General features: G+C 37.2%; 1 protein-coding gene across 2 annotated transcripts in view; it reads right to left on the bottom strand.

The window, feature by feature from the left end:
- Positions 1 to 7,569: 7,569 nt before the first annotated feature.
- Positions 7,570 to 27,134, bottom strand: part of YAF2 (YY1 associated factor 2) — a 35,116-nt gene continuing 15,551 nt past the window's right edge. The window contains exons 3-5 of one of the 2 annotated variants that reach the window (XR_008466586.1): positions 18,785 to 18,937; positions 13,913 to 16,144; positions 7,570 to 9,944 (exon numbers count right to left, since the gene is read on the bottom strand). Coding sequence is in view for 1 of the 2 variants with exons in the window: in XM_054202791.1 (XP_054058766.1) it covers positions 15,907 to 16,144; positions 18,785 to 18,937 (391 nt within the window). In the remaining variant the exon portion in view is untranslated. Of the gene's footprint in view, positions 16,145 to 18,784; positions 18,938 to 27,134 lie in introns of both variants that reach the window. The other variant, XM_054202791.1, reaches the window with a different exon arrangement.

Here is a 27,134-nt window from a genome sequence, read left to right as displayed (position 1 = left end):
GTGTGTCACTCCATCCATGACAGGAGGGCCCCGGAGAAGCTGCTTGCCTCCACCGGGGTCAGCCTGGTCTCGCTGCCTGCTCAGACCTCTGGAAAATGCGTCCCTGGGAAGAAGTTGAGAGAAGAAATGTCCCAGGCAGAGGCACTGACCAGTCTTTACAAACTAGAAGTCCACAGGCTCAGCGCATGGGCTCCCATCTTTGTTAAGGGTAGAAGTGAGGTTAAAGTCCCCTGAAAAGTCCCCAGAAACCTTGAGTCCCCTTACTCAAGGTTTCTGTTGTGGCATCTTCGACTTCCTTGTGTAAAAGCTTATAACTGTCTCTTCTTCACAAGGACATTCCCTCACATTTGTTAGGCAGCTGGGGTTACACTGGTGTCCTTTCTCCTTGTGGAGACGCAACCTGAGTGTGCCACTTGCTGTGGACTCCAGTCCCCTTCCCTCCTCCGGCCTTGGCCCACCCTGGCCCGGGGAGCCGGAGAAGCTTGGTGAAACGTGCCTGAAGGATTCGTTTGTGGTCAGTAGCAAAGTGAGGGTTCTCTTGGCTCACCAAGTCATGCTTCTGGAGAACAAGAAGTAGGTCTGGGAAGCGGGGCACTGGGGAGAAGAAGGAATAGGTGTGGGTCTTGCTAGACAGGGGGAATGCTGGTTGTGTTTCAGCTGAATCCAGTACAGTATCGCATCCCCTCTCCCCATCCCGGTCTGCTGAGCAAAAGCCTAACAGCCTACCCCGCTGTTGCCAAGGCAAGTGTTTTAAAGCCATCAATCAGTGCTTCTCCCTCAGCTCCTGACGTTGGTTTAAAAAAAACATTTTTTTAAATAATTCTGCTTGCTTTTTCATCCTTACGGTGCATTTGGCTCGCATTTTCTCTACAGGCTGGACTTTTTTTCCCTACAGACTTTTCTCTTTTTTAAAACAAGCGGTGACATCCCCACTTAATCACATGAATTCAGGCCCCTGCATTTTAAGAGAAACGCCAACAGGATTTACAATAGAGCTTAAAAAAATAGTTCTATTGTAGATTCTGGGGCCTGAGGGTATATGTCATATGTGAATGCCCATAAAACCTGAGCCGTAGCTTACTGCTGCTCTTGGCTGTGTTTAAAAGAAGGGGGAAAGCAGAACGCCAGCTGGCAACTCTAGTGGCTGGAAGAGAAGTAATGACAAAATTGTCCTGCCAAAATTGTTCATCGGCTCTTCCTCAAAACAAAAGTAGAAGTGAGGGAAAAAAGGTGGCCCTCCGAAATACTGGATACTCAGCTACGTTTGCAGTGCACATCCCAAGATGATTACTAAGAGATACAAGCAGGGAAATTTGGACTGAGATAAGAAGTAGTAGAATCCAAGACAAGTAAGGAACTAAAGAGGATAAGGAGCAATGAATTCAGGGCCAATGATGGCAGGGTGATGATGGGATGATTCATAGATAAAATGGGGGAGGTTTGTAAAAAGGACTCTCTAGAAAGGATTTGCTTAATGAGGTAAGGGAAATTTATGTTAGCGAGATCCACGTGCACGCATCACTGGCATGATCATCACTGGCACGCACCACTGAAAGAAACAGCGCCGAAAATGCCACTCCAAGTCTTAGCTGGGCTTCCTGCCCCTCTGTTTCCCGTCCCTCCACGCTTTCTGCCACAACGGATGAACCCGCCATCCTGCCAGCTTTCCTGAACTTGTGTTTGCATTCAGAACCCAGTTTATTGCTCTCGTTGCCTATCTGCCTGCAGACCTGTGTCATGGATTTGCTCACTGTCCCATTTCACAGCTCCTGACGTACACTATCAAGTCCATATGGCAGGGAATAAGTAACATAGCAATATGAGAGTCGGAGTGGAGAGACATTTTTGTATTTTCTGGTATTTTCTGAAAGGGAGCATAAAAGCGCAGACCAGTTAGTCCCTACTGAGGTGTGACGCTTGTCTTTTGTGTTGAAGACTGTTCCAGTCAGGGCAAACGAGGTCTGAAGGGTGTTGTAGAGGGACCACGAATGAATGTGGCAGCTGGGCAGCAGTAATGCTTTCATGCTTTAGAAGAAGAAAGTATATTCTTAGATGAGAAAAGAAGAAATCAGGAGTGCTAAAGAGAGATGACATAGGGAGAATTTTTTTAATTATTATTATTATCAATCATACCATTTCCCAAATAGGAATTTACAGGGTTCTCTTCTTTCAGCGCTGTTCAATAATGCCTGGAGTGAGAATGTACCTGCAATGATCTAAAAATATGACTGAGGCAAGGTCAGAGAGAAAGTTAGTATCTTTTGTTAAGATATCTGATGCTACTGGGGAGAAAAAAAAAACAACAGATAAACTTACACACACACGAGCCTTTTTTCAGACTGCAAAATCTGTCCACTTAATCTAACTATCAGTTGGTCTGATAAAAGATAAAATGCTTCTCACTAGAAACTTGGCCTTGTGAATAACAAAGATAAGCAAAAGTGACTGAAATGTCATACCTAGGTCCTATCACTGAGAAAAAAACACTATTGGACAGTATGCAATTAGCTAATTCAGCTTTTAAAATTCTTTAAAGAGAAATAATTATGTATCTTTATTACTCACCCTAAACAGTTAATGATCAATATACAACATTTTATGCTATAAGGTTTGCTAGTCTTTAGTAAACTTAAAACACAAAGAGGTACAATTAGATGCAAGGCTCTCTCCATTTATTACCAATTTTAAATCTTGAAATCTTTGTCTTGGCTGAAAATTAGTTACTTAGTCATGGTAACTTTTGTATCTTTAGGATTCAGTTCTATTTACTATGTCCAGAAAATAGCTGAAATCCAGAAAACAGTAACCTTAGTGAACTGCAGATGTTAAATAAGTAGCTGGGACAACTGATTATTTAAGAGAATCAGCATTTTATACTTCTGCAAGTGTGTTCAAGGGTCATAAATGCAGTTACTGTATGCCAGAAAATGAAACCAAAGTACAACAACTCATTAAATCAAGAGATGACTCAGATAAAAAAAAAAAAATTACTCACATTTATGGAAGGGGATTATCTGATGCAACAGAGAGAACAAAGAGGGAAATCAATTTCCACTTCAACTTTCTGCTAATTAAAAACCCCAGTCCCAATCAGATGCGTTTGTATGATTCCTTCTGGTTTTGTTCTTTCAGGAAGTTAATCCATTAGTTAAGTTGGCAAAGCAATAAGATTTTGCGCTGACAGATTTGTGTCAATGTTGCCCCCGTGTGCAGGCCACTTAAGGCTTTTTCAAAGGCAAAGACACTTTCTTTGATGTTCTCGTGCCCTTTCGTACAACCTGGGGTGTCAACACTTTGCTATGATAGATGGCAAGGCTGGGGAACAGGGGAAACTGCTCTGCTACCATGTGTTGTGCATATGGTATCGTCAGACTTCTTGGTGCAACGTCCCTTTTCTGTTGCTGCCAGACATCATTTTTCATTCCTTCCAATTCATTTTTAAGACAAGCATTTAGTTTGTTACAGCTGCTTTCTACTCTTACGGCATCTACTCTTCAAATCACCCTACACCAGCCCCCAATGTTAGAACTGTTGATGAAAATTCTCAAAACCGATTTTTATCGATGACCAAAATATTATTGCCTTCCCCCATTTTTTCCCCTTTTAGCTCTCATTGTTTTGCACTGTAGTGTGCATTTAATCCATTTAGACTATAAGCAAGAGCTTACAATATTTTGCAATTACTCTTGGTATCAGCAATATACACACCCAAGGAAACAATACATCAGCAATATACACACCCAAGGACAACAGCAGTCAATAAGTTGCATTCTCAGTAGTTCAGGAAGTGGTGTGATGCTTTGCAAAATTCCTGTTTTTTTCTAATTTGAATTATTTCTTCATCAATAGTACAATTTACTTCAAAATTTATTTAATGGATCCTCTGGGAACAATTATTAAACAGTAGAGAGTCAAAATATTTCTATTGTTCAAGAAAGTTCAACTTCTGTGTCCTGAATAAATAAATAGGCATCTATATATGTAGACTTGCACGATTTTTAGTGCTTTACTACATTAAAAAAGCAAAAAGAATACTTTTTAGAAGCACAAAGAGAATTTTCTTTTTATCTCTTTTTCTGTATTTTTGCATCAAAATCTTTTTATTTTTTTCTGTAAAGATTTCTAAATATGGAGCTCCACAATGTCAGTCCAAAGGGGTTCTCAGTGTTGGGCTTCTGTTTCTTGGCCTCATGTAAAACTCTCCAAGGACCGTGTTTGGCACAGCTATTTGTGTTTAAAGTACTCCTGGAAGGAGTGAAAGCAACTTTATGCAAATATGTACCATGTACAAAAATACAGAAATAAAGCAAACAGGCCTGGCTGTTTGTTTGTTTGTTTGTTCATATATAACTATACTCAAGTATAAAAGTCCTTGTCTTGTCCTGCTGTTGTCTGCTCTGAGTCCTCTTGACACCCAGGTCAGGGTCTCTTAAGCTTCTACAATACAACATAATTTTTTTCTTTGAATAGAATAAATATTTACTAACAGTAATCATACACAGTAGCAACTTTGCATTATGGCTTGAAAGTTTGATTTTTAAGATGAAGGACATTAACTAATCTGAAACTAATCCTGTAAGGTATTTTCTACCTTTTCCACTTTACGGTAACAGTGCAGACTCTACGCAGTGAATTTAATGCTCCTCGTAATAAGTATGCTCATCCCAGTCACTTTTGTGAAGACTCTTACAAGGAATGCATTAGCTCATGAGACCCTCAGACCACAGACTGAAAGCTACTGCTTTTTTTTTTAGTTTATTTTTTCATATTTGATTTAAAATTTTATACATATTCTGTATTTATTGTTTCCAAGTGCAAAAAGGCTGCATGGCTAGGAGAGTGAAACTGCATCTAGCAAACAGCTAAAATGAAAACCCCAAAATGTTAGGCGACAACTGCCAGCTGCCCTTACAAGAGGAAACAGAGGTTTAGGAGCGTTGTCAGGGGCTGTGAGAGCCATTCAGCAGTGCAAGCCAGAGCCAGATGATGCACTGCAGGCAGCGAGCCAGGGAGCCAGTTGCCCCTATTTCAAAACACTAGCATAGCCTGGAACGGAAAAGATGACAGACTGTCATTCAGTAAGGAGAGGCTTTGGAAAGCAGTCAGTCAGTCAAACCAGGCAAAGAGTTGATTTACTTTATCAACTTCTAGCTATTTTACCTTTTTATTTTGTTTATCTGTACCCTGGTGTCACTCCCTGATCCTCCTCAAGTAGGGTTTAACGTTGTAAACCAATGTAGAGACACGTCAAGGATACAGAAAGGAAGCCCCAACGTTCATCTCTCCACATCCTTTTCTCTAGGGGTTGCTTTATTTCCATAATTACTAATTCAAAAATTAGATTAGAGCAGTCAGAAGTGGTAGCTGTTTAAAGCATTTAGTGCTTGAATTATCAGGAAGAAGAGGTAAGGCATTAATACTTTCTTTAGTACTGACTGCCCCTTTAAAAACTGAACAGAACGGCCACATAACAGACACATGCCCAAGGTACATAACAGGCTTAGGTACCCAGTGTCCTCATATTCAGGCAAGTCTTAATCACATCTGAAGGTCACAGAAGTAGTTATGGTGATCAGTCAGCTCAGCTTGCAGTCCTGTGCCACTCCCTGGTGTGCAGACATTATACTGATTTATCTGATTTGTCATTAAATTGTGTTCTCAAACTATTTCATTGCCCAAGTGGCCGCAGAGTTGGTGAGTAGTTGGGATATTGTATTGCATGGAACTTAAAGCCTGAAACATCTAAGATACCTCCCAGCGCTGCTGTTTCATGATGGCACTAATACATGACTCAGCTTTCCTTCACCTGTCCTTTATCTGTAACTTTAGATATTTTTTTTTTTCACTTTTATTTTCTTTCAGGTAAAGAAAGGGTAAAATAAAATTGGACACTGTCCTAAACTATCTCCAGGCACCAGGCACATAGTGGAATGCTGTGATCTCCCATGGCTGCCAAAATATTTGTGTGGAATTTCAGAAATTTGTTTTGATCTTCAGACCCATAATTGTGTAGCAGACTTACCAAACAGTCAGCAGAGGAAAGAAATCAATAGAAGGGTGATAGAAGGGCTTTACAGCTTGCTCTCCTCTCTTGAATTCCTTCTGTTCTTCTAAAATAGATGAGTAAGTAGACTAAAGTAGACTCCCTTAATTAGCGACAATAGCCCCATTCTGGTCTCTGATGCCAATTTAGTCTTGTACAAGTCAGTGTTTCTGCTAGTACCAAGCCTGGTAGTTATGTCAACAGTTTGCTACCACTTGCTGCCTGCACTTCGGGATGTATGCCCAACACTTACAGGGTGGCATTAAAAGCATTCTGTGCCCAAGGATGTTTGAGGCTCACACATTGCCACCTTGGAGAGAGGATGAGTTACGTACTCATGGCCAACACTTCAGCCACCTTCTACACAGCTGGGGAACTCTTGTCTTTGCAAGGGAACCAGCTTCTTTCAAGAATGCCTTGTAGGATTTCAGCCTCACACTGCAAAGCAACACAAACAATTCAGAGAGAATTGAACACTGGAACTGCATGTAACTTGAAGATAACACCCGAGACAACCCACATAGACCATTTTTTAGAACCTGCCTTAGTGACAAAAAATAGGTGCATATACAATGAGATGAAGCCTTAGACTAAGCCTTCTTCTCAAGCTTCTTACCTCAGTTGTTACTTTAATTTGGAAGCATGGAAACTTGCACAGATGCAAGTTTCTTGCCTCGGAAGCAGTACTCTCAGGAGTAACTCAACTTACATCATAGCCAAAAGGAGTAATGAATCACCTGTGCCAGTAAATTAGCAGAGGCCTGTTGGCATTTTGAGATCAAATTCCCTAAGTCTGCTGTTTATGCCCAAATCACTCAAGTTCTTGCACTTTTTCCTAGCCAGTACAAATAACACATTCAGAGAATGGTTCTGAACAATTTAATAATTTTATTTACCATTTCATTTATCATAAAACACCCTAAGCATCACCACTGCCAGTCAAGATTGAATATAGTACACCAACAACAGTTTTCACCAAAAATACTTTCTTGTCAGATTCTTCACAGGCAAGAAGTATTAATTTATTCCCGGAGAAAGCATTTCAATACACGTCACTATTCTGGGCTTCAAACACCTTTATTTACGTTCATCTGAAATCAACTGTATGTTTATCAAACAATGTGAAATAACTAGAGAGTTGATAATTTTAAAACAATTCCATTATCGTTAATTGTGTGGCATTTATTCTGGAAAAAATACCTTTGCACTGTGATTAAATTGCTTAATAATGTCTTTGAATTGAGGTCAGGAAGAGCTCAGTTTAAGGCAGTGTCCTAATGAGTTACTATACACTTGGCTAAATGCAATGTATTGTCATCTTTCTTTAAAGGAGTGCTTAATTGGAATTGAATATAGTTTATCAGACAGAAAATTTGTAGCATGTCATGAAGCAAACTGTATTTTCTGACTGCTACTAAGAGACCTTTTAAGTGTAGGCCAATATACTGGTTACGGGTTTTTTAGAGTACCTTTAGAATTTTTATAACAAAATTGCATATATTAAAAAATTACAACCACACACAATCTTTTGTTCATGGAGATGTTTATTTTTCTCTTCAATGTTTGTAGGGAATACGATTTCACTACAAAAGTGTCTCAGAGAAACTCCATTCAAAGTCCAGGCTTAAGAATGAAGGGAAAATATACTTTCAGCTGTACCAGTCCTGAGCAAAGTTTGAAAAAAAATAAAAAAAAATCCTCTAGAGATAGGAAGCAGCACCAATAAAACCAGAGGGCCTCTTACTGATACCTCACGCTTGCTTTTCTGCTTGAGAATTGGTAAAAACTTAGGTAGGAAGAATTACTTCATTAGAACGTGGACCTAAGATTCACAGTCCCAATCTCTCCTCAAATACCATGCATTCTTTTACAGCCAGAGTTCAGGGCCTCCCTTTTACTTTCCATTAAGTCGTCAGGACTGCTAACAGCAAGACTGTTGCCCCCACGGTGTAACATTTTCTCTTACTTAAACTGGTAAATAAATATTTATTTAATATACTTCTTTTAATAAATATTTATTTCCTATCAATATCAAGTTCCTGAAAAGTTACATTGTTCTTAGAAGTATACTACTCATAGCAGTTATAAAACTTCTGATAATGTCAGGTCTCAAAATAATTCAAGTGGCTTACATTCTGTCTCTTGTTCTCTCAGTGAAAGGATTTCCAAAGCCATTGGTAACACTCAGTACTTAATAGTTGGTTTATCCAGGACATTCAGATTCAATCTGGCAAAGTAAATACTTCTAAGAGTCAGAACAGAAAAGGCACTTACTCATTTTGGGGAAGACACCTGGCAGGTAAGATTTTTATTTTCAAAATAACAAGCCCTTTTTCTGACAATAAAATCCTTAAAAGTTACTGTTGGATAAACATAAAACCCTACGAATAAAACCAACTTACGTATCTCTTCCCAAGAAAGGTAATACTGTCCTTGATTGAGAAACCAAGAAGTGTGAAAGCATCCAGAAATACTCTGAAGTTTTATTTGCTTCTGTGATATTCCAGTAGGCTATCACAGCCGACTAGAAGAAAAAGTCTCCTCCAAAGCATGTATGTTTTATAAACTGAAAGCCACAGTAATTTCTGGACTGTTTCTTATTAGGTACTTGTATCAGCAATAAAATATAAGATTCTAGCGTGTTATAACCAGGAACATCACCTTGGTTACAACTGATAACCTGTGACTCCATCCAGAGGAGTAAATCTTTTATCCAACTTCCTTTCAATCGAACCGTTGCCTCAGTGATGCTCTGTATAAGGCACTTAGTAAATTTTAAGAGCATCTGACGGTGCTGTTGGTAGTTGTGATTTGTCTGTGAGGATGCTCTACCAACGCTTCAAGATTAATGGGCTAAGGTGTGGAATAATCACTGAAAACAGCCATACGAACTACTGGCCACAAAACTCTTCAGAAGCCACATCCGTTCCAGTCTGGTTCTTATTAGCCTTTCAACATAAAGTTACCCTCTTTCTAGTAGTCCAGGAATCAGGATCTTTAAAATTGGGTAGTGTCTAAATGTACAAGAGGAATCTACTTTGTTTCTGACTAGCTCTTTAATCAAAACTACTGCCCTTTCAATAAATGACCTGTACCCAAGAGAGAAACGTTAATGATATTTACTATGAAACTCACAAAAAACTACATCTATCTTTAGGCTAAAAGTCACTGAACCAAGACATATCAAGAATTATAAAGCAACACACACCTTCAAGTGTGGGATGCTGCCTATTTCCAATACAGTACACAGAGAAAGGAATACTAAACACACAAAGAAGCCATTGTATAGTGGCTTTTCTAGGTATTATTCAGAAAAAATATTTTCTTTGTTCTTTTACCCCCTTATCCTCTGTCTTTTTGTTGGACTGACAGTTTTTGAAGGTGCTTGACATTTTAGAAACAGAAGCTACTCAGAATTTCTGTGGGAAAACTGAGAAAGCGCTCACTATCTGTGCATGCTCCTCAGATCTCTTCCTCCAGCTGGCACCAAAAGTGTTTTCTTGCACCTTTCAAAAAGCCTCCAGGTACTGCGAGTTACTTGGCAACATTACACCTCCATCAGTTGGAAAGCATTTTGCTTATTTTTCCATGTTTGGAAGCCTCCCAGCAATAGAATCAGACCATTTGCAGAAATGCAGATATGAAGACCAGTAATAGCCGGCATCTGCCAGTAATAGCTGTCATCCCAGAATGCCAGCTACCGCAGCCAGAATGCTGGAATGGTACAGGACTGGTGTAAATAAGTTTGCTCAGCAAGAATCCGTTCAGTAAGTCAATTATATAGAAACAAGGACAACGGTGACAAAACTGATAGATGACCTCTAAGCTCCACAAACTGTTGTTGGTCTTACAGAAGCCAAGATATAGTTGAAGAACCGGGAATAGCAGTCAAATTCCCCACCTGCAAAAGCAGGCACAATAAATTATTTCAAACTCACTGCATCCACTTATACTAGAGATGTAATTTTTTTTTAAAAAAAAAAGGCGGAAAAGAGAGAAGGAGGAATCAAAATGTGTTTCCTTCAGAGGTGGGAGTAGCAATACTCAACAAATACACGTAATCTTAAGAGATTTCCCTTGCTGAGATTAATTCATAGCTGAAGGCTGTTACAGTAAGAAATGATCAGTCAGATGGCAGATTTCCTTGCTCAGAGACCTGTGCAGGCAGGAACTGGGCTTGGCATTGAAGCATGTGGATTTATTCTGTGCGAAGAAGGATCAGCTTGAAATAGATTATTCATGGATGGTAGTTATATAGTAGATGCATATAAATAGCAAATTAGATCTCTGTATTCCCAAAGTGGGTATTCAGAAAGTAGAATGGGCCTGACAACTCGCCTTAACTAGCAGATGCTAAGTGACTGAACAACTCCATCCTTTTCTAGTGACACAGTACCCGCAACTGCCTTTGAACAAACAGAATTTGTAGAATCTAGCGAGCTTGGGAAGGGGGTAAAGAGCCAAATTCCATTAGCCCTGGTTACATATATTTCCTTCTTCTGTATACTTTTGCGTCTTCATACAGAAAAGGAAAATCATGAGCACATGATTAGCAGGTTATCAAAAAACAGATTAAGTCTTTTTCCCTCAGTTGTCTTCTCAAGAACTCCATTGTAAGTTACAGCTCCATTGGTCTAAAGCTACATTTCTTAAAATCTTAATGTTTAAGGGAGCTTGTTCACTTTGCAAGCACTTTGAGTAAGATCAACATTTATACACAGACAATAGCGTAATTAAAGATTACACTTTTCCATGCTGCTTAGGTCCTGAAAATTTAGTCCTGAAGGGCTTTTTGCTCAGGTATCCCTACCTCTGTCAAGATATGCCATACTTTCCCCAAAATAATTAACATTTTGGGACTATTCTTTAAATTATTGTTACAGGAACAATATTTTTTCAGGTAGTAATTTTCTTTATAAACATATGGCACAAGGAGTGATTAGAGAGCGTTACCATCTTGTCTTTTACAATGCCCCAATGGTACAGCAATCTCTTGTGATCTTTTTTAGTAATAGTCATTTGAGCTATGGAATATGCTTTTGCCCTTTATCTTCCATGTTTAACTCCTTAAAAGTACAGCTAAAACTTCCTGTGCACCTCAAAATGCCTTCTCTTAAAATCCCCTGTCAGTGGACAGAGCAAGTTCTTTCATGTGATTTTTATCTGTTTTCCATAATAAAAGGGGCACGATTCGGACCGAAAACATCTTCTGAGGGATTAAATATACAGTGGTGGTTCATTTTAATTAATTTTCACCAATACAGTCAAACAGAAGCTGTAAGCAGCTCCTGCATTACTAAGACTCTACGATCTGAAATGAATTTTTGTTCGCTGCCTTTTCCTTCGGTGCTTGAATCCAATGGCATAGTTTAGGCAGGGGCGGGCAGGGGGGACACCGGGACTCCTAGGCCTTGTTCACACACATATCACAGTCGTCTTGTGTAATGTCTTAGGAAAGTTACTTAAACATCACTTGCTGTTGGATAATACCATTTACTAGCAAGTGTACAGCTATCCACTGCTGTTGCTCCATTTACTCCATTCATATCCATCTAGACAGGAAGTTACAATAATTTCTTTAACACATTGATTTGTAATTAACTTGTGGAGTACTTCTCCAATTTTAATTTGGTAGTTAAATCCTGTTAATTCTTATTAAAATGTGGGTTCTTCTTTAGATGTCAAACTAAGCTCAGTATCTGATGTTGTCTTAGACAAACCCCTTAAGTTTAACAAGAGGAGAAAGTTTCTCCTCTTGTTAAAACGTTGACAGTACAAAAGAAAACCAACTGACCTTCCTCAGTTTGACTGATTTTAGTGTACAGCTTTTGCTAGTTTGTGGTGTTACACCCTTTCAAATTGAGTCTGCTTTGACATAAGTCAGGGGATAATTTCAGGTAAGAAAAACCTTTGAAAGCTCAAACAGTGTTTCCAGCACACCCAAATCTTAACATTCACAGAAGTATGCATTTGCAAATTATCATAGCCAAAACCAGCATTAACTTTTTATCTTACCTATCCTATTCCTGAGTAAGCACAGGCAAAATTTACTACAAGTATAGCACTTGCTGTTGCCTTTGGAGAAGTTAATTTAATTGCATTTCTATTTCCATATAGTTTCTGATATTTGAAAGGAAGCACACCCAGACTCCGTAGTAGGGAGCAGAGTGAAATAAAGGCATGTGACAGGAAAAACCAAGCAGATACAGAACCCTGCATGTATATAAGAAATACAGAATAGACTGCTCCGTGCCAAATCCATCCTGTATGATGAAGTATAATCAATTAGCATAATGTGGGAAAGTGTCAGGCTTTTGAGCCAGGAGAGAGAAAAATTAAAGAATTTCAGATGCAGAGTCATACATTTGTGTCAAGTTTAGAAGACCTGCCTGAACACTACAGTGAACTGGTGAAAACAAATTATAAAAAGTATTCTATCTTACATGGCTACCTAAAAACGTGCTATCCATAATATTAAAAAAAAAAAAAAAAAGTAAAGCGCACAAATTATAAAGATCTAAAAAAAATTTTAGATTTTACAATCTATGCCCCAAACCATCAAATATCTAGAGAAACACGTAATAGGTTAAAAATTCAGTCGTAGTCTTAATTTCAAGACTTTTAATATCAATAATTTTTATGTTTTTATTTATTTTATTTTTACTAACACATCTGTTAGAATCAAGATTTTATATGGCATAATTTATCCTGCTACTAAGTAGAACAACCTTTTTGATTTCCAATATACATACTTAATTTCAGGTTTAAAAAAAAGAGGATCGTAGTCTACAGCTGTATATTTGTTCTTTTCCTTATACCACCTATAATTATTGGCAAATTTAGGAAAATAAGAGACTGAGTTATTGTAGTCTTTATCAATGAACTAATTATACTTCATTTTTCCACATTTCTCCCCCCTTTTCCTTTCTGAAACCAGACAATCAATCAGCACATAAAGGAACTCATTTATATGGAACACTATTATGCTTGTCTTTGTCGGGTCACCGTTTCATGAACAACCCAGGATCTATGGCTGTTGAAGACTGGTGCATATATAGAATTTACCAAATAACAGTTCTTATGCTGAAAGCAGTCACAAAGAAAAATAGCTAATCAAAACACATTACAACATTAAATTTTCACTCTTTATAAATGGGAGTAAAGATGCTTTTAAATATATTTACAGTTAGAAAAAGGACTTAGGATTACTACAAGTCAAAATTATTTAGAAATTATGAAAGTGAAGTTCATTTAAATTATAACATTATGAACAGAGTCAAATCCAATATTCTACTTAGAATTTGTCTACTCTGCTGTCAGTATTGTCACATCCCTTTAATAACAAACAGGCAAAAATTCTTAACTTTGTTTAATGCCAAAACAGGCATCATTGCAATGTAAACACTGGCAACATAATAGTTCAGTTAAAACCACCACAGCTCAGTTTTTAGATCCTAGCTGATTTTTGTTGTATCTGTGGTTAGAAATTGCTTTTCTACATCTTATTCCGCAAAGAACAGTGAGACTTTTCTGCATTCCTTTTGATTATAACCATACTTGTACCACATTTTTGAGATTATTCTCTAGAGACAGTTGAATCATAGTAAAATCCACTCCATCCTCCCTTCCTTTCAAACCAAATCGCTACTTATTTCTGAAGATACAAAGAGACCTCTTGTTGGCAGTGCTGGGTGTTTTATTCACATAAAGTTAAATGAAAATACGTTTCCCATTTAGTGAGCTACTGGTAATAGATTATTATTTGTTTGCAAGGAATTCTGAAATGTGTTGGCATTCATTACATTTTAAATTAGAAACACATTTCATAAAACATCTTGCGATGAGATTTGCTATCATTAAACTGCTTACTTTAAACAGTTTCGGCTCTCTTGTAATCCATTACATCAGTATATTCTGCAAATAGTCCCACCTAAAAATAAAATATAAAAAAATAAAGTTGAGAAGCATGTATTTCTCTTTTAAAAACTAGTGTATGTTATTCTGAACACCAGCCCAGCCCCAAAAACATTTAAGAACCTTAAAATGCATTGTTTTACAGATAGTAAGATTTGGCCAGGTAACGGCAATGAACAGACATCCTATTTAGTAAGATAAAGCAGAATACATAATAAACAGGTCAGTAGTTACCCATCTGAAATAGCCTATAATTAACATTTGATGCCTAAAAAGTTTAAACAGCAACACCAAGGAATGAGGTATGTATGGTTTCAGATATCACATCAGACTTTCATTTTATGCAACTAACTGTATTTCACAACTAGCATCTTACAAAATAGAACAGTACCATTGTGCCTGTAGAAGTACTGCATTAAAAACAGAAAAAATACATTACTACAAGAAACCACCAAACATCACAATTGTCAGGGGCTACAAAAATCCATTGCTTTAGCTGTTAAGAAGACCTATCATACGTTGGTAATAATTTGGGGCTGGATTCACTACCAGGAAGGTCCATCCAACTTTTACATGGGCTTAAAAATATATTTCTTTTGAATGAAAGAGAAAAGAATCGCAAGAGTGTAAGTGGACTACCTCACTAAAAAGAGCTAAATGGACTTTTGTACTGAACCTGAATCTATAATTTAAAATCTACACATGGATTGTATGTGTGCATCAAAACACTTATTGGTTGTAAACAAAAATGCAAAATCTGTATTCACAAAAATATTTTATTGGTAATTTTACACAATACCAGATGGGATTGTAAATAGTTCTGCTCTGTATCAGTATATTGCTAAGTGCATAAATGTTGACAGTTTATGCCATAAAGTAGGGTACTAGCTTTTTTGATATGATTTATGACATAATATATTCTAATAGCCAAATCAAAATTAAAGAAATTGATTCAGGAACAAAAAATTAGTAGTACTGTTATTTCCTTATTCTTGTGCAACATCTGATATTCCTGTAATGAAATGATAAGTGGCTATATGACACTAGATGAATCTGGGGCAAGGAAACAGCACTAAGCAGAAATGAGAACTGCACTTCTGTAATTTTTAAAGCTTTTCCAAATTTTCATATCTCCAAATGTTAGGTTTTGCCAAATGCATAGTCGTCTGAGGTTCCATATTTGTTACACAACATAGAATACCAGTGTACAGTGACAATGTAGTACTTTACCTGAATTGTAAGGTTAACCAATCAATGCTTAAAATGTATTTTCTATTTTGCTTGTAAACATTACAATAAGTGTTTTAAGTGTGAAAAAATATTGGTAAAACATAATTCAGTAACAGTAATCTAGTAAAATGTGTCAAACATTGGCAAAAATTCATACAAATGTTTTATTTAATAACATTTTTCCTATTTAACCACACCAAGTACCAGCAGGTGTTTTTAAGAAGATAATTATTATGAAAATTCTGTTGCAGCAATAGTTGATTAAGTTGATCTCTGACTTGCATACATATAACTATGTTTCACAATTCTCAAATAATACATATTTAGGCAGCTTGAACTATGTTATAAAAATTTAAATTCAGTACATGCCAATAGTAGAGACTCCAAGAGTTGTGTTAGAATTCACTAAACTAAAAGTGAAAATGGACTTACCAATAACACTGCATAATGAACATTCAAACCACATTTTCATGGCACCTTTACACATGAAGATTAAAAAGTTGGTCGGAAAATGCTTTGTAAGCATTTGTAGATTGCATTTAAATTATTGTTTCTACCACTGCACTTTTTTCTTTTTTTAAAACTGCATAAATTAAGTTCCAGTCAACATACCAATTGTGCATGGATAATCTGTCATGAAAATGTGGTAACGGATGACAGAAGTTATGTATTTGCATGTTTTGAAGAGAAGAGACTAAAGAAACCGGAGGAAATAAACTTTAATGAGATTCCCCATTCAGTGATGACGCTTCTCCTCTGGGTGAAGATGACCTGGACATTCCCCTCTCTGTGTTGTCAGAGCTAGAACCGCTCTGACTGTGTTGATCTGCAGAAGCAGCACTGGAAGCAGGTGGTGACTTAGTTTTCTCCTTAAAGTCTGTAATTATGACTGTCAGATCTCCAACGGTAACTTCCAAATGCTGAGCGCTACTTCGATCCACATTTTTCAACCTTGGCCTAAATAAAGCAAATAATCATATTAAAAGCACACACACCATCTTATTGTCTTCCTCCTACTTTTTAGGATCTCCGGAGAACATACGTGTGTACATAAGACTGCTATGTGCAACGTGTAATACACAGGAAAACAACATACTGCAAATATTTATGGTAGAGTGTTTGCTAGTATGTTTTACACTAGAGTAGCTCAACATAACACATTACCTTCTCCTAAGATTATTTAAAAGTTAACCTTATGAATAGTGTAACCTCAGGAATATGGATGTGTCGCACATGTGAAGATTTTTACTTTTAAAAATTAAGTCTTTCTTTACTGTGGCTATAGAAAGTTATGAATTTGATCCAGAGAAGCACCCATCTCTGCAGCAGCCTTAAGCAACAATTTTAAGTAGAGAATGATATTCCATAACGAAGATACTGGTGTCTGTCTTTTGAATTTAACAGCACAGACAGCATTAACTTGCAGTAGGTATTACTTCATTTCCAAACCTCACTAGGACTACTAGTACGCTATTTGAATTGGACTTTGTGTTCGCAGTATACCTCTGGTATTCCTGGCATATGCTGTGATTTAAATTACGCACAGAGCCGAGTATTACACACAGTGTTGAGAGGGTAAGTCTCTTCATCTAATTTTTCAACTGCTTGATTTTCACAACATTCAGACCAGAGAAGAATACTTTGACTTATATTCTGCCATCATATTTTTCCTAGTGACAAGCGTGAAGTACTTTCTATTTACTAGTTTCCTTTGACTACCATGAAAAACTGTCACCAGACAGCCGAATTTATACAATCGACTATGAAAAGCAGAGCTTTATGCATTTAACTGACTCCCCAGCTTTCACTAACTCAGCTGCAATAAAATAAATTAATATGACATCACATGTTAGCAGGTGCGCTAACAGCAAAGCCCTAACCTTTACCCTATCATCTGACTTTGTTTGAAGTAGAATTGGGAATTGCTTCCCAGTCACTTCAGCTGAAACACCTCATGCCTTTCCTCTGCTAGAATAGAGATAGGCTTTGACATCTCATTCCCCTGAGGCTAAAGGAGCGTGACTGAAGAATTTAAGAGAAAACTGAAAATCTGCTGCTTTGTAACATAGGAATGAAGAGAAAAATTCAGCATTATCAACCCGCGTAAGTGCTGTGCCTGGAGCTTATTAATCATATTGAGTGCGTATGCAGATTTTTATGATCGTTTCCAGCAATAATATACAAGTTTTCAGGCAGAGAGAAAAGGATATCCTTTTCCCAGAGGACTGAAGAAGTCTGCTTAAATTAATCAAGCATTCTTAACTTGCTTCCCGACCTAGTGACTCAATCCTGTGAAAAATTGAACTGTTTGAAGCATTTAAAAAAAAAAAAAAAAGTAGCCTGGTTATTTCAAATAGCAATTCTTAATGCAAATCTCCATACAGGTATTTCAGTCCAACATTTTTATTTTATTTATTTTTAAAACGTTCTCCCTTTTTCCCTACCTCGCTTTTGCATTTTTAATGTACTATTGCAATTCAACCATCAATATTTCAATTAATAAATATTTAATTAGCTTAATTAAAACTCACTATGTTCATAGAATCGTACAACGGTTAGAGTTGGAAGGAACCTTAAAGATCATCTAGTTCCAACCCCCTTTAACGTCAAATGCTTCATAACTGAAGTACTTCAGCTGCATGAGGTAAGCTAATAAATTTGAGTATTAGAATAAAAGAAAACGAAGAAACATCTCAGTGTCCTTAATCCTAACCATGACTTTCTTAACAACTGTTATCTCTTGACTCAGTCTCTCCCTGGTTCTGATCCTGATGATCTTACTCCAGGCACAAGAGATGCAAAAAACAAATATCAATAGTTCCTCCCACGTTTGATTAGACTACATGTCTTGTATATTCTGGGCTTTTTGGCACAGCATTCTTGCCACAATAACTTTTTGCTAGACTGCAATGATTTAGGGGTTAAACTTGCTGCTTTAGTTTTGCAGTTTGCACCTTCCTTCCACCTGGTCTTACAGAAAGATCAAGGCTTTTACAACTACTTGTCTGTCCTGTAATATTTCATGTTCTCAGTTCTAAGAGTCCAAGGTTTCCCTCAGCATCCCAGATGTAGCATAGAGATTTTTATTGCTAGGTAATACACATACCTTATCCTGTCACATTAATTTATACCCTAGTCCAGCCCTGCAAAGGTTGTTGCAGTTCTGCAAGGATGGCAATAACCATGTTACTTTCCCACTCTTCTGCAGACTGGTATTGGTTCTCTCTCTCATTATTATTTTGCATGAAAACTAGTTACTCCTCTCCCCTCTCTTTTCCAGAGATTAGTATCATCCGTTTGCCTATCTATAGTTTTGTATGGTGTGAGAAATATATCTGTAACCCTTAACAAAAATACCCAAGTCTTTCTCTCTGTATTCAGCTGGTCTCCATCTTCTGGTCAAAATTACAAACTGCAGGTTTTCTTCACATTTAATAGGCATCCTAAACCAATAAAACTTCACACACAAATATTTAGCCTTGTTGTTGAAAGAGTTAGCCACTCCACTTATAAAGCAGTAAAAATCACAGAACGTTTTCTTATTTTCTTTTTTAAATTATGTTTTACCAATACCACAGAAGTTTCTAAAATTTTTACCTGGTTTTCTTATGACTGTTCTTTTTGCTTGTTGTTTCCTTTTCACTTTTTTCCTTTTCTACTTTGTCTTTTTTCTCTTTCTTTGATTGTGTAGGGGGCACGAATTGCTGAGGAACCTGTTGTGCAACCAGCTGAGAGACAGGTCGAGGTTTCCTGTGTGCACATATATATAGACACGCATAATGCTTAGACTTTACAACAACTCTCAAACTCTCTTTACTTCAGTTATTAACAACAACAACCACTATAAAAAGAAGTACTGCTAAAACTTATCTTGCTGCTAATACTTCATTAAAATAGCATATCAAATTTAAACCCATTACAGCCTTTTGTTTCACTTACTTGCATTATTGACATTATCAACATGAGATTATTTTTTTTTTAAGGATTTAGAGACAAGACTGCCACGTCCTCTCTTCTCCCAGTTGCCATGTCCAGTCAGAGACTCACACAGAGTGAACTCCAGAAGAATGAAGCTTCCAGAGGAATACTTCACCACCCAATCCCAGCGCCCTCAAATGATGAAGGGGTCTGTTCTGAGTGTACTGCAATACTGAAGTATACAATGTATATCACAAAAGGGAAAAAGCTGACCATCTAGGTATCAGAGCTAAAGCCACTGCTGGCCTTATGGAGTAAAACTTAAGTGTTTTCAGCTCAAACAGGTTAATTGCAAGCAATGACAAATCCTGTTGTGTATCTACCAAGTTGTTCACTGGAAAAAAATACACTGCATTAATAACAGTAGAATATAGCTGTCAGAACATATATACATTTTAAAAGCTGGCCACAGAAACTTCCGACCACATTCCATCAGTTGATCCAAACTAAAAATCGGGATGAGAAGAGGCACAGCAGGCAAAAGAATTTCAACAGTTTATTATTTTTACATTTTGTGAAATAGTACTTTGAAATTGCATCACTTTAATTTTATTTTGTATTGGAATACAAGGATTCTGACGTGAAATAAAACATTTCACTCTTTCCAATGCAAGGGTATTTCTTTATTTTGAGATTTTGGAATTAAGAAGTTTCAAATCATGACATATAAAGAGGAAGGTTCTCCGATTCTATTACGACTTTGAGGATGCAAATTTCTTCTCCAAAAGAATGTTTACCCTGCCAAGCTCTTGGGTTTTGTTAGTTGGGTTATGCTGTTGGGGCTTTTTAAACAGAAAAAGCACAAATTATATGCACCGTGATACTCTGAAAATATAAAGCCGTTATTAAAGCAATAGAATCTATCAGCTCTTACGCATATTTATTTATCCCAACCCACAGGATCACACTACTGGCACTTCTTGCTTAGGTGAAGTGACAAGTAAAATAACAAAAGCAGAAAATCAAGGCAGCTCCCATTAGCAAGTTATATTTTCAGTAATGATTGCAATAGTCCATGTTACAGAGTGAAAGCCAAGTTACAAGGATCGATGAAGTGTGGGAAAGGCAGTTAATATAAAACAGCTGATACTTCATGAGTCTTCACAGCAAATTCTTAATGAATTAAAGACTAAAAATAAAGACTATTAAAAATGTCAACACGATACAACTTTGGGGTAAAAACTGGACTCATGGACTCATGCTAACTCATGGAGAGATGAAGATCAGCAATTAGCGAACACTTCTCAGCTTGTATCAACTGGCAAATGTATGACTACATGCTTTTCAGGAGAGCATTCATACTGAGACCTTGGAAAACACACAGTAGAGTCCAAAACACACTGAAGTGACTCAATGGATTATATTAGGACATTTTTAAGAAAACTTGCCTCAGAACTGTTTCAACCATTTGTCATAATAGCAAGAAGAACCGAGGTGTAATTGATGCACAAGCTTATTATTTCAGGTGGAAAACACCTCTGACTATAAAAAAAACTGATCATCTGTCTGGAATTGAAGATCGCTTCATGAGATACAGGGAGTTCATATTCCTAGTGACGGACAAGTGACAATCCCGTCATTACTACATAGTGACCTGAGAGAATAATCTGACATGTTACTTATAAAGTAAGACAGCAGTGAACTTCTCGACACAGAATTAATTATTGCCTAGGGCCGTGGACAACACCACGATCATGGAAATTTGTTAAAAAGGGATAGAGAGGGAAAAAAAGAATTCTTAGCCAACTATATTAGGAGTTCTCAATTTCCAACAATTTCAGTTCCTGAGGGCAAAATGGATAATTTCTATCAGAGTACTGCTGGGAAATTAAGCTTAGAACTAAGTCCTAGGTTTGTAACTTCTTTTTCTAGTACCATAAAACAAATGAGACTGACAAAAAGATCTTCACTACACGGAACAGAAGTCAGTTAAGACCAAAAAAACACAGAGAAAATCATATTTGGGAAGACGCACTAAAAATTAATCAAGAGGTTCTATGTGGTTTTGCTGTGACAAGGAATTCCACTCAGTTATTTCATTCTTCCCAATTAAACATCCATCTTTTTGTTCTCAATTATTTCTATAGCTGTCTATCAGTTATATCTATGTTCTGAAATTTATTACCTGCTTTGTCACTTCGAGATTTCTTAAATGAGGCATTCAATGTTTTTATATTTAAAAAATTGAGGAAAAAAAATAAATTCACATCTCTCAGCACTCAGAGTGTCTTCCAAGCGTTCAATTTTTTTTTTTTCCCCAGGTACTCAAAAGGGGCTACTGAACTGCAACCAAGCACTTTGCAAGCCATGCAGGCTTCAGCAGATAACTTTACCACTCATGAAGCTTTAACCTGACAGAATTGTTCATGATTTAGCGGTAGCTGAATCATGTCATTCAAGCATGAAGGAATTCATACAGAGAAGGCTTTCTCACAGAAAAGATAAATGTAAGAAAAACTATTCCTGTAACAGGAAATTGATTTTGATGATTTGCCAAAATATGACATTTTAAATTACAGGTTTTCAAAACCAGTTAGTTAAAGATTTCTTGTAATAGGCTGCTACAGATTAAGTAGAGACAGACAATGTTAACACCACCTTTTATTTCATCAATATATTTACGGTAGTTTGCTTTTTGAGCATATCCAAGAGCATCTGAGCTAACTGGCGTTTAGAAAGAAATTCTATAAACTTCTTCATGATGATTACAAGCATTTTTGCCTCTACCACTGGGAGTGACTTTACAACTGAACAATCCAGAACTACAGGCAGAAACGTTCATAAATACGATACATGTTGCTTAGTCAGCCTCAAAACTTTGCATTTTTATCTAATAATTTCACTTTAGTCATTTTAAGTGGAACACTAATCAAGAGAGGCATACACTGTTACAAAAGATAGGAGCTATCAATTCTTTCCAACAGAGGCGAACTTTACGGTTTAGGCCCTAAGCACTGCAGCTGTACCAACAGACTGATTCATTGAGCTTCTAAGAGACCAGGAAACATCACAGCTCCAAATACTATGTCTCTCCTTCTCTATCACTTAGTTTTCCTTTTCAGCCAGTGTTATTTTTCCTCTAAGTTTACATCAGCCATACTTTTACCTACATTTTTTTTCCAACCTGATCCTTTATAGTTTTATTAATTATCTAATTCCAATATTGCTTTCAAGGTTCTGCATATCAATACTCACACCCTTCATAATCTCCTTTAAAAAAATATGGAAAACTAACATTTTTGTTTTTTAAAAAAGCCAACAGAAACTCATATAAACACTCAAGGATACATTTTTTGTCTTTGCTACAATTCCCATTAATGCTAAACAACAAGGATGCCATCATTTTAACTCTATTCTTGTTGTTAGAGGATGTGACTACATTTTATCTTACAGGATTTGATCTAGCTGCTGGTTTAGAGGGTATATTTACAGAGGCTGCAGAGACTTGTCTATTTAGGTTTTGTGTGCAGAAACTCATTCAACACTGATACTCTCAAAGGGAACAAATATTTAATACTGAGAATGGACTAGTTTTCGTTGTTGGCATTCTTAAAAAAAAAAAAGCCTTATAACATAGCAATTTACATGCATAGAGATGAAAAATACTCATTCAAGAATACACGCAGTGCACTAGACCAAATGATATCTGGAACTTTTGCCCCAAGTCATTTCCCTCTCCCAGAGCTCAACACAATACCTTCCTGCTCAAAAGTCATTTTGAACATCTCACAGTAGTGCATGCTTCCTTAGTTTCTCTCACCTGGTATTCACCAACAATATACATAAAAAGAATTTTGACCAATTTGATATGGTGAATAACTTGGTCTCATTACAACAAAGTGGGGCCATTTTGAAAACAGGAATAAACAAACAAAAATCTTTGTACAATACTAATAATCAACATATGCAGCAGAAGTACAGTAAATTCTCAGTTGCCCAAGTTGTGCATCTAACATGCAGACAACTGAACTGGCTTAATGCTGAGGCAGCTTGGGGTCTGGCTGAATTTAATTTATACAGAGCACAACTACATTTGCACAGCGCTGCTTCTACAGCCATCATGAGTCCATAGAGCAGTCTAATGTCTCCTGCACTACTCAGATCATAAGCTCAAATTCTGACAGACCTGAGCCACTTATCTGTCAAACCAGCTCTAAGGTCCATCTGCTACAGTCTGGAAACAAAGAGCATAATGTGGACAACTGTGACGGTTTTTCCATGAACCAGCCCCAAATCTACCTACATATCAAGTGAGTCCTGCGTCAGCATGATGCACCCCTGTGTGCAGGGTTCAAGGAAGATGAATCCATTTGGTGCTGCATATCCTGAACACACAGAGCCAACCAAGTGAGACTGCCAAGCGGCACAGTGCAGCCAAGCAAAGATGAGTGCTGAGAAGCACAGCACAGAGACATCAACAGTCCAACAGAGCAGCCAACACCTTAGCTTTGATTCAGCGTGAGCCATGCTGGACTTGGACTGGTCCACACAGAACCAGTGTCTATATCCTCCCAGTATCCATAGATCTCAGACCATATCTTATGCTTTTCTATACAGAAAGCTAAATGGTATAATTAAATCTCAGTGTTGAATACATACACCTTTTCAGCCTGTTGCGGCAAAAGTGTATTGTAAACTGCACGTTATAGATGACAGTTCAGATATTCTGAAGAATAGGAGACATACTCAAAGGCACACTTTTCCTTGAAGCTAAATCTCCTCTGCTTTGTGTATTTTCCTACAGATAAAGTATTAAAATTGCAATTTCCCAGTCTTAACAGAATGGATCTAAATTAAGGAAATGCTGTCACCTCAGCTTTCAATCAGGCTGAAAGATGCTCTTCAACAGATGACCTGGATCCAGAATAGTATCTGCCAATCAGATCTTTCATTCAAACATGATCCTTTCCTTCCCTTCCTTCTTCTCAAGTCCATCCACCTCCTGGCTTCAAATTCAGACAAAAAACCCTTGCTGGAGGCTTATCCTGCCTGGAGTGTCAAATTATATATTTTGTAAAGCAAGTGCCACATGCAGCATACCTAAAGACTTTTAGAATACTACATGTTAAGACAGATATTTATGTCAGCTATTGAGCTCTAGTGACTTTATTTGCCACACTTTTCCTCCAATAACTAGAGCAATGTTCTAGTCCAGTTTTATTTACCTATCAATGAGCTGATACAATTCTGTTTCCAAATTCATCTTACTCCCTGATTTCCTATGAAATTATACACATCTTGCCCCATCCTAGAAATCAGGAAGAAACTGCCTGTGAAACACTATTCCTACAGAAGGATGCTACGTCATAGCTGTCCAATGTGGTATAGATCTATTTTTGGTTCAGGGACTCAAGTTTTTCTTCCAGATACTACCCTTTGAATGACAGAAGGATTCAATGAAACAGATAAGACATTCACACTATCAAACAGAACAGGTAACTATAGTATACCAGGAATCATTTATTTATCAGAACAGTTTGAGCTTTCAGGTTGATCAGCAATATCTTATCTCCTATCATATGTTCATTCCCAGAAAAGTCCAGCTCCTAAGCAAATAAGCCTATGGCATTTCTTCAAAATTCTTCACCTGCTTTTATGTAGAGTCTCTACACCATATCCCATACATTCGATGATTTCAACTTTGCACACAATTTTTTTCCTTTCCTCCACTGTAAAAGATCATCACTTCTTAAAAAAAAAAAAAAACAAAAAACAAACCAAACAAAACAACCCACAGGTTTCAGAGACTTAAAGAGGTTTTATTCAAAGGCACCCCTAATCCTTAAGAAGCACCATTTATCTGAACTTCTCTTCCCTGCAGGGAGACACTGACCTTTTGTTCAAGACAGCAGATTCATCCCTCAAGAAAGAGAGGTTAGAAATATCTGAAATAGAAACCTCACTGATTTTGTCTTGCCCTTGTCATGGAATACTTTCCTCAAAAATGAAAAATCCGCATCATTCTTTAAATACAAAGTATACTTCACTTTTATGTGATTCAGGAGGACTGAAAAAATGCTTTCAAGTTAATGGAAGTTCCCTATCTTCTACTCTACTTCACGTTGCTTTAAGGCCCTCACTGCACAGCACTCAAGTAATGAGTCCAGCATATTTTTGAAGACCAGCTTCATTGATACTTCTGCAATCTGTTCTGTCCCACCAGCAAGGCATGGCACAACTCATTCGTTTGAAACCAGTAATCTAGTCAATCAGTGCCCTGAATTTCAGTCTCTGGTGTTTTTCAAAAATTATCAAACTCGCTATTGCCAAAAGGCCTTACAAGCAGTAACTAATCCATTTATACAAGTCATCTTTTGTCAAACTTGTGAAGCTGATTGCTAAAGAATAGGATCAGTACCAAAAAAAAAAAAAAAAATGCTTTGGCCTTTACAAACTCCACACACAGGTTTTTTTATGATGTCTTCTTGGGAAAGGCTTGGAGTTTATTCCAAAAGCTGCATTATAAACACAGGGTATGGTGCTGCACTATGGACTAAACCCAGAATATATATGCTTGTCACACTTCTGACTAAGGTAGTAGAAGCTCTAAAATCAAAGTCAGATGTTCCAAATTAAGTATCTTCAGGCAAAGCATAACAGAACAAGCTCAGTCAGCTTCCAGGAAAAACCACGTAGAACTAATCACTAGGCACCAGAGACAGTCAAGTCTGCAAACCACTGCAAGATTTCCTGTATCCCACCTTATTCTTTGTTTACTACTTATGAAGGACAACTGCTTAAAAAGCAACCTTCCCAAAGTCACGCATTTCTGACAGTCACAAAGAAATATGATACTACAGTATCATCATGACAATGCCTCTGCTTTTTGTCTAATTAATACAATACCCCTTTGATTTTTCCTTCCATCTTACCCTATATACAAGCTCATGCAACTTCTCCTTTAAGTTATGCCGAAATTCATCTTGTTTCTATTTTGAAAGTTAGACATTTTTGTTCAAGCACCCATCTTTACTTTAATTACAGAATTTTTTCTTTCATTTACCTACAATTACTCTGCTTGCTTCTTCGTTTGACAGCTCTGTTGTCCCCTGACTTCCATATAAAATGTGTCCCATGGATCTATAGAAATATAAATAAAGTATCATGGCTAACTACGTGCAGTCTTAAGCCACTGCAAATGCTCAGTTACCTTGGACAAAAAACAACTTTACTATGGAACCTTCCTGCAGGTAGTTCTGACAACAAGGTGAGGCACAGGAAATGTTATGCTATTGTAACAATTCAAACAGCATTACAATTTCAAAACACTTTTCAAAGTTGCTGCCAAATGCAAGGAAAGCATTTAAGACATCCTTCTCAAACTCAAAACTAGCACCTTCCCCAAAGGTTGACCTGCTAATCAAGTAATTATATGATACTTCAAAGATAAATCACCCTTCCTATGTTTTTCAGGAACCCATGATATCCACCAGCATTCACACTTAAAATCTTGTTAGTTTTGCCCAAAGTGATACACTCTTCTATGCTATCCCCAATATGTTAAACATCTGATTTTCAAGGTATTCAACAATGCTAAAAGGTTCAGACACATCAAATCTACATTTACACTGCCTGCAAGACTGATCAAATTGTTGGATATCTGAAAACAACGTATAACTTACAGTAATATATATCATGTTATAAAAACACCGTTACCATGACAATTAATTTCTACATTAATTGTAGCTTGTTGTCCTCCCTCCAATTTACCTCTTTTTGGGGAGTCCGTCTTCTTTTGAAATGCAAGCTTTTAGAAGCTGCTATCAAACTCTAAGCTTACTCTGCACCAAATTTTAAACTTTCTCATTTCATAGCAAACCTACAGAAGTTGTGTGTATTTTATTCACCTAGAGGTTAAATTACCATAGATTTACATCAAATGAAAAAAATGGTATTCCCCTCTCTCTTTCTCTAGTGCCCTGCAGACTTGCCTATCTCCTTTCCATCTGCTACTGTGGGGCTTCTGTGT

The sequence above is a fragment of the Rissa tridactyla genome, chromosome 1, assembly GCF_028500815.1.
Source record: "Rissa tridactyla isolate bRisTri1 chromosome 1, bRisTri1.patW.cur.20221130, whole genome shotgun sequence".
NCBI lineage: Eukaryota > Metazoa > Chordata > Aves > Charadriiformes > Laridae > Rissa > Rissa tridactyla.
Note: the sequence above shows the minus strand (reverse complement) of the source record. Positions and strands in the feature narration are given on the sequence as shown.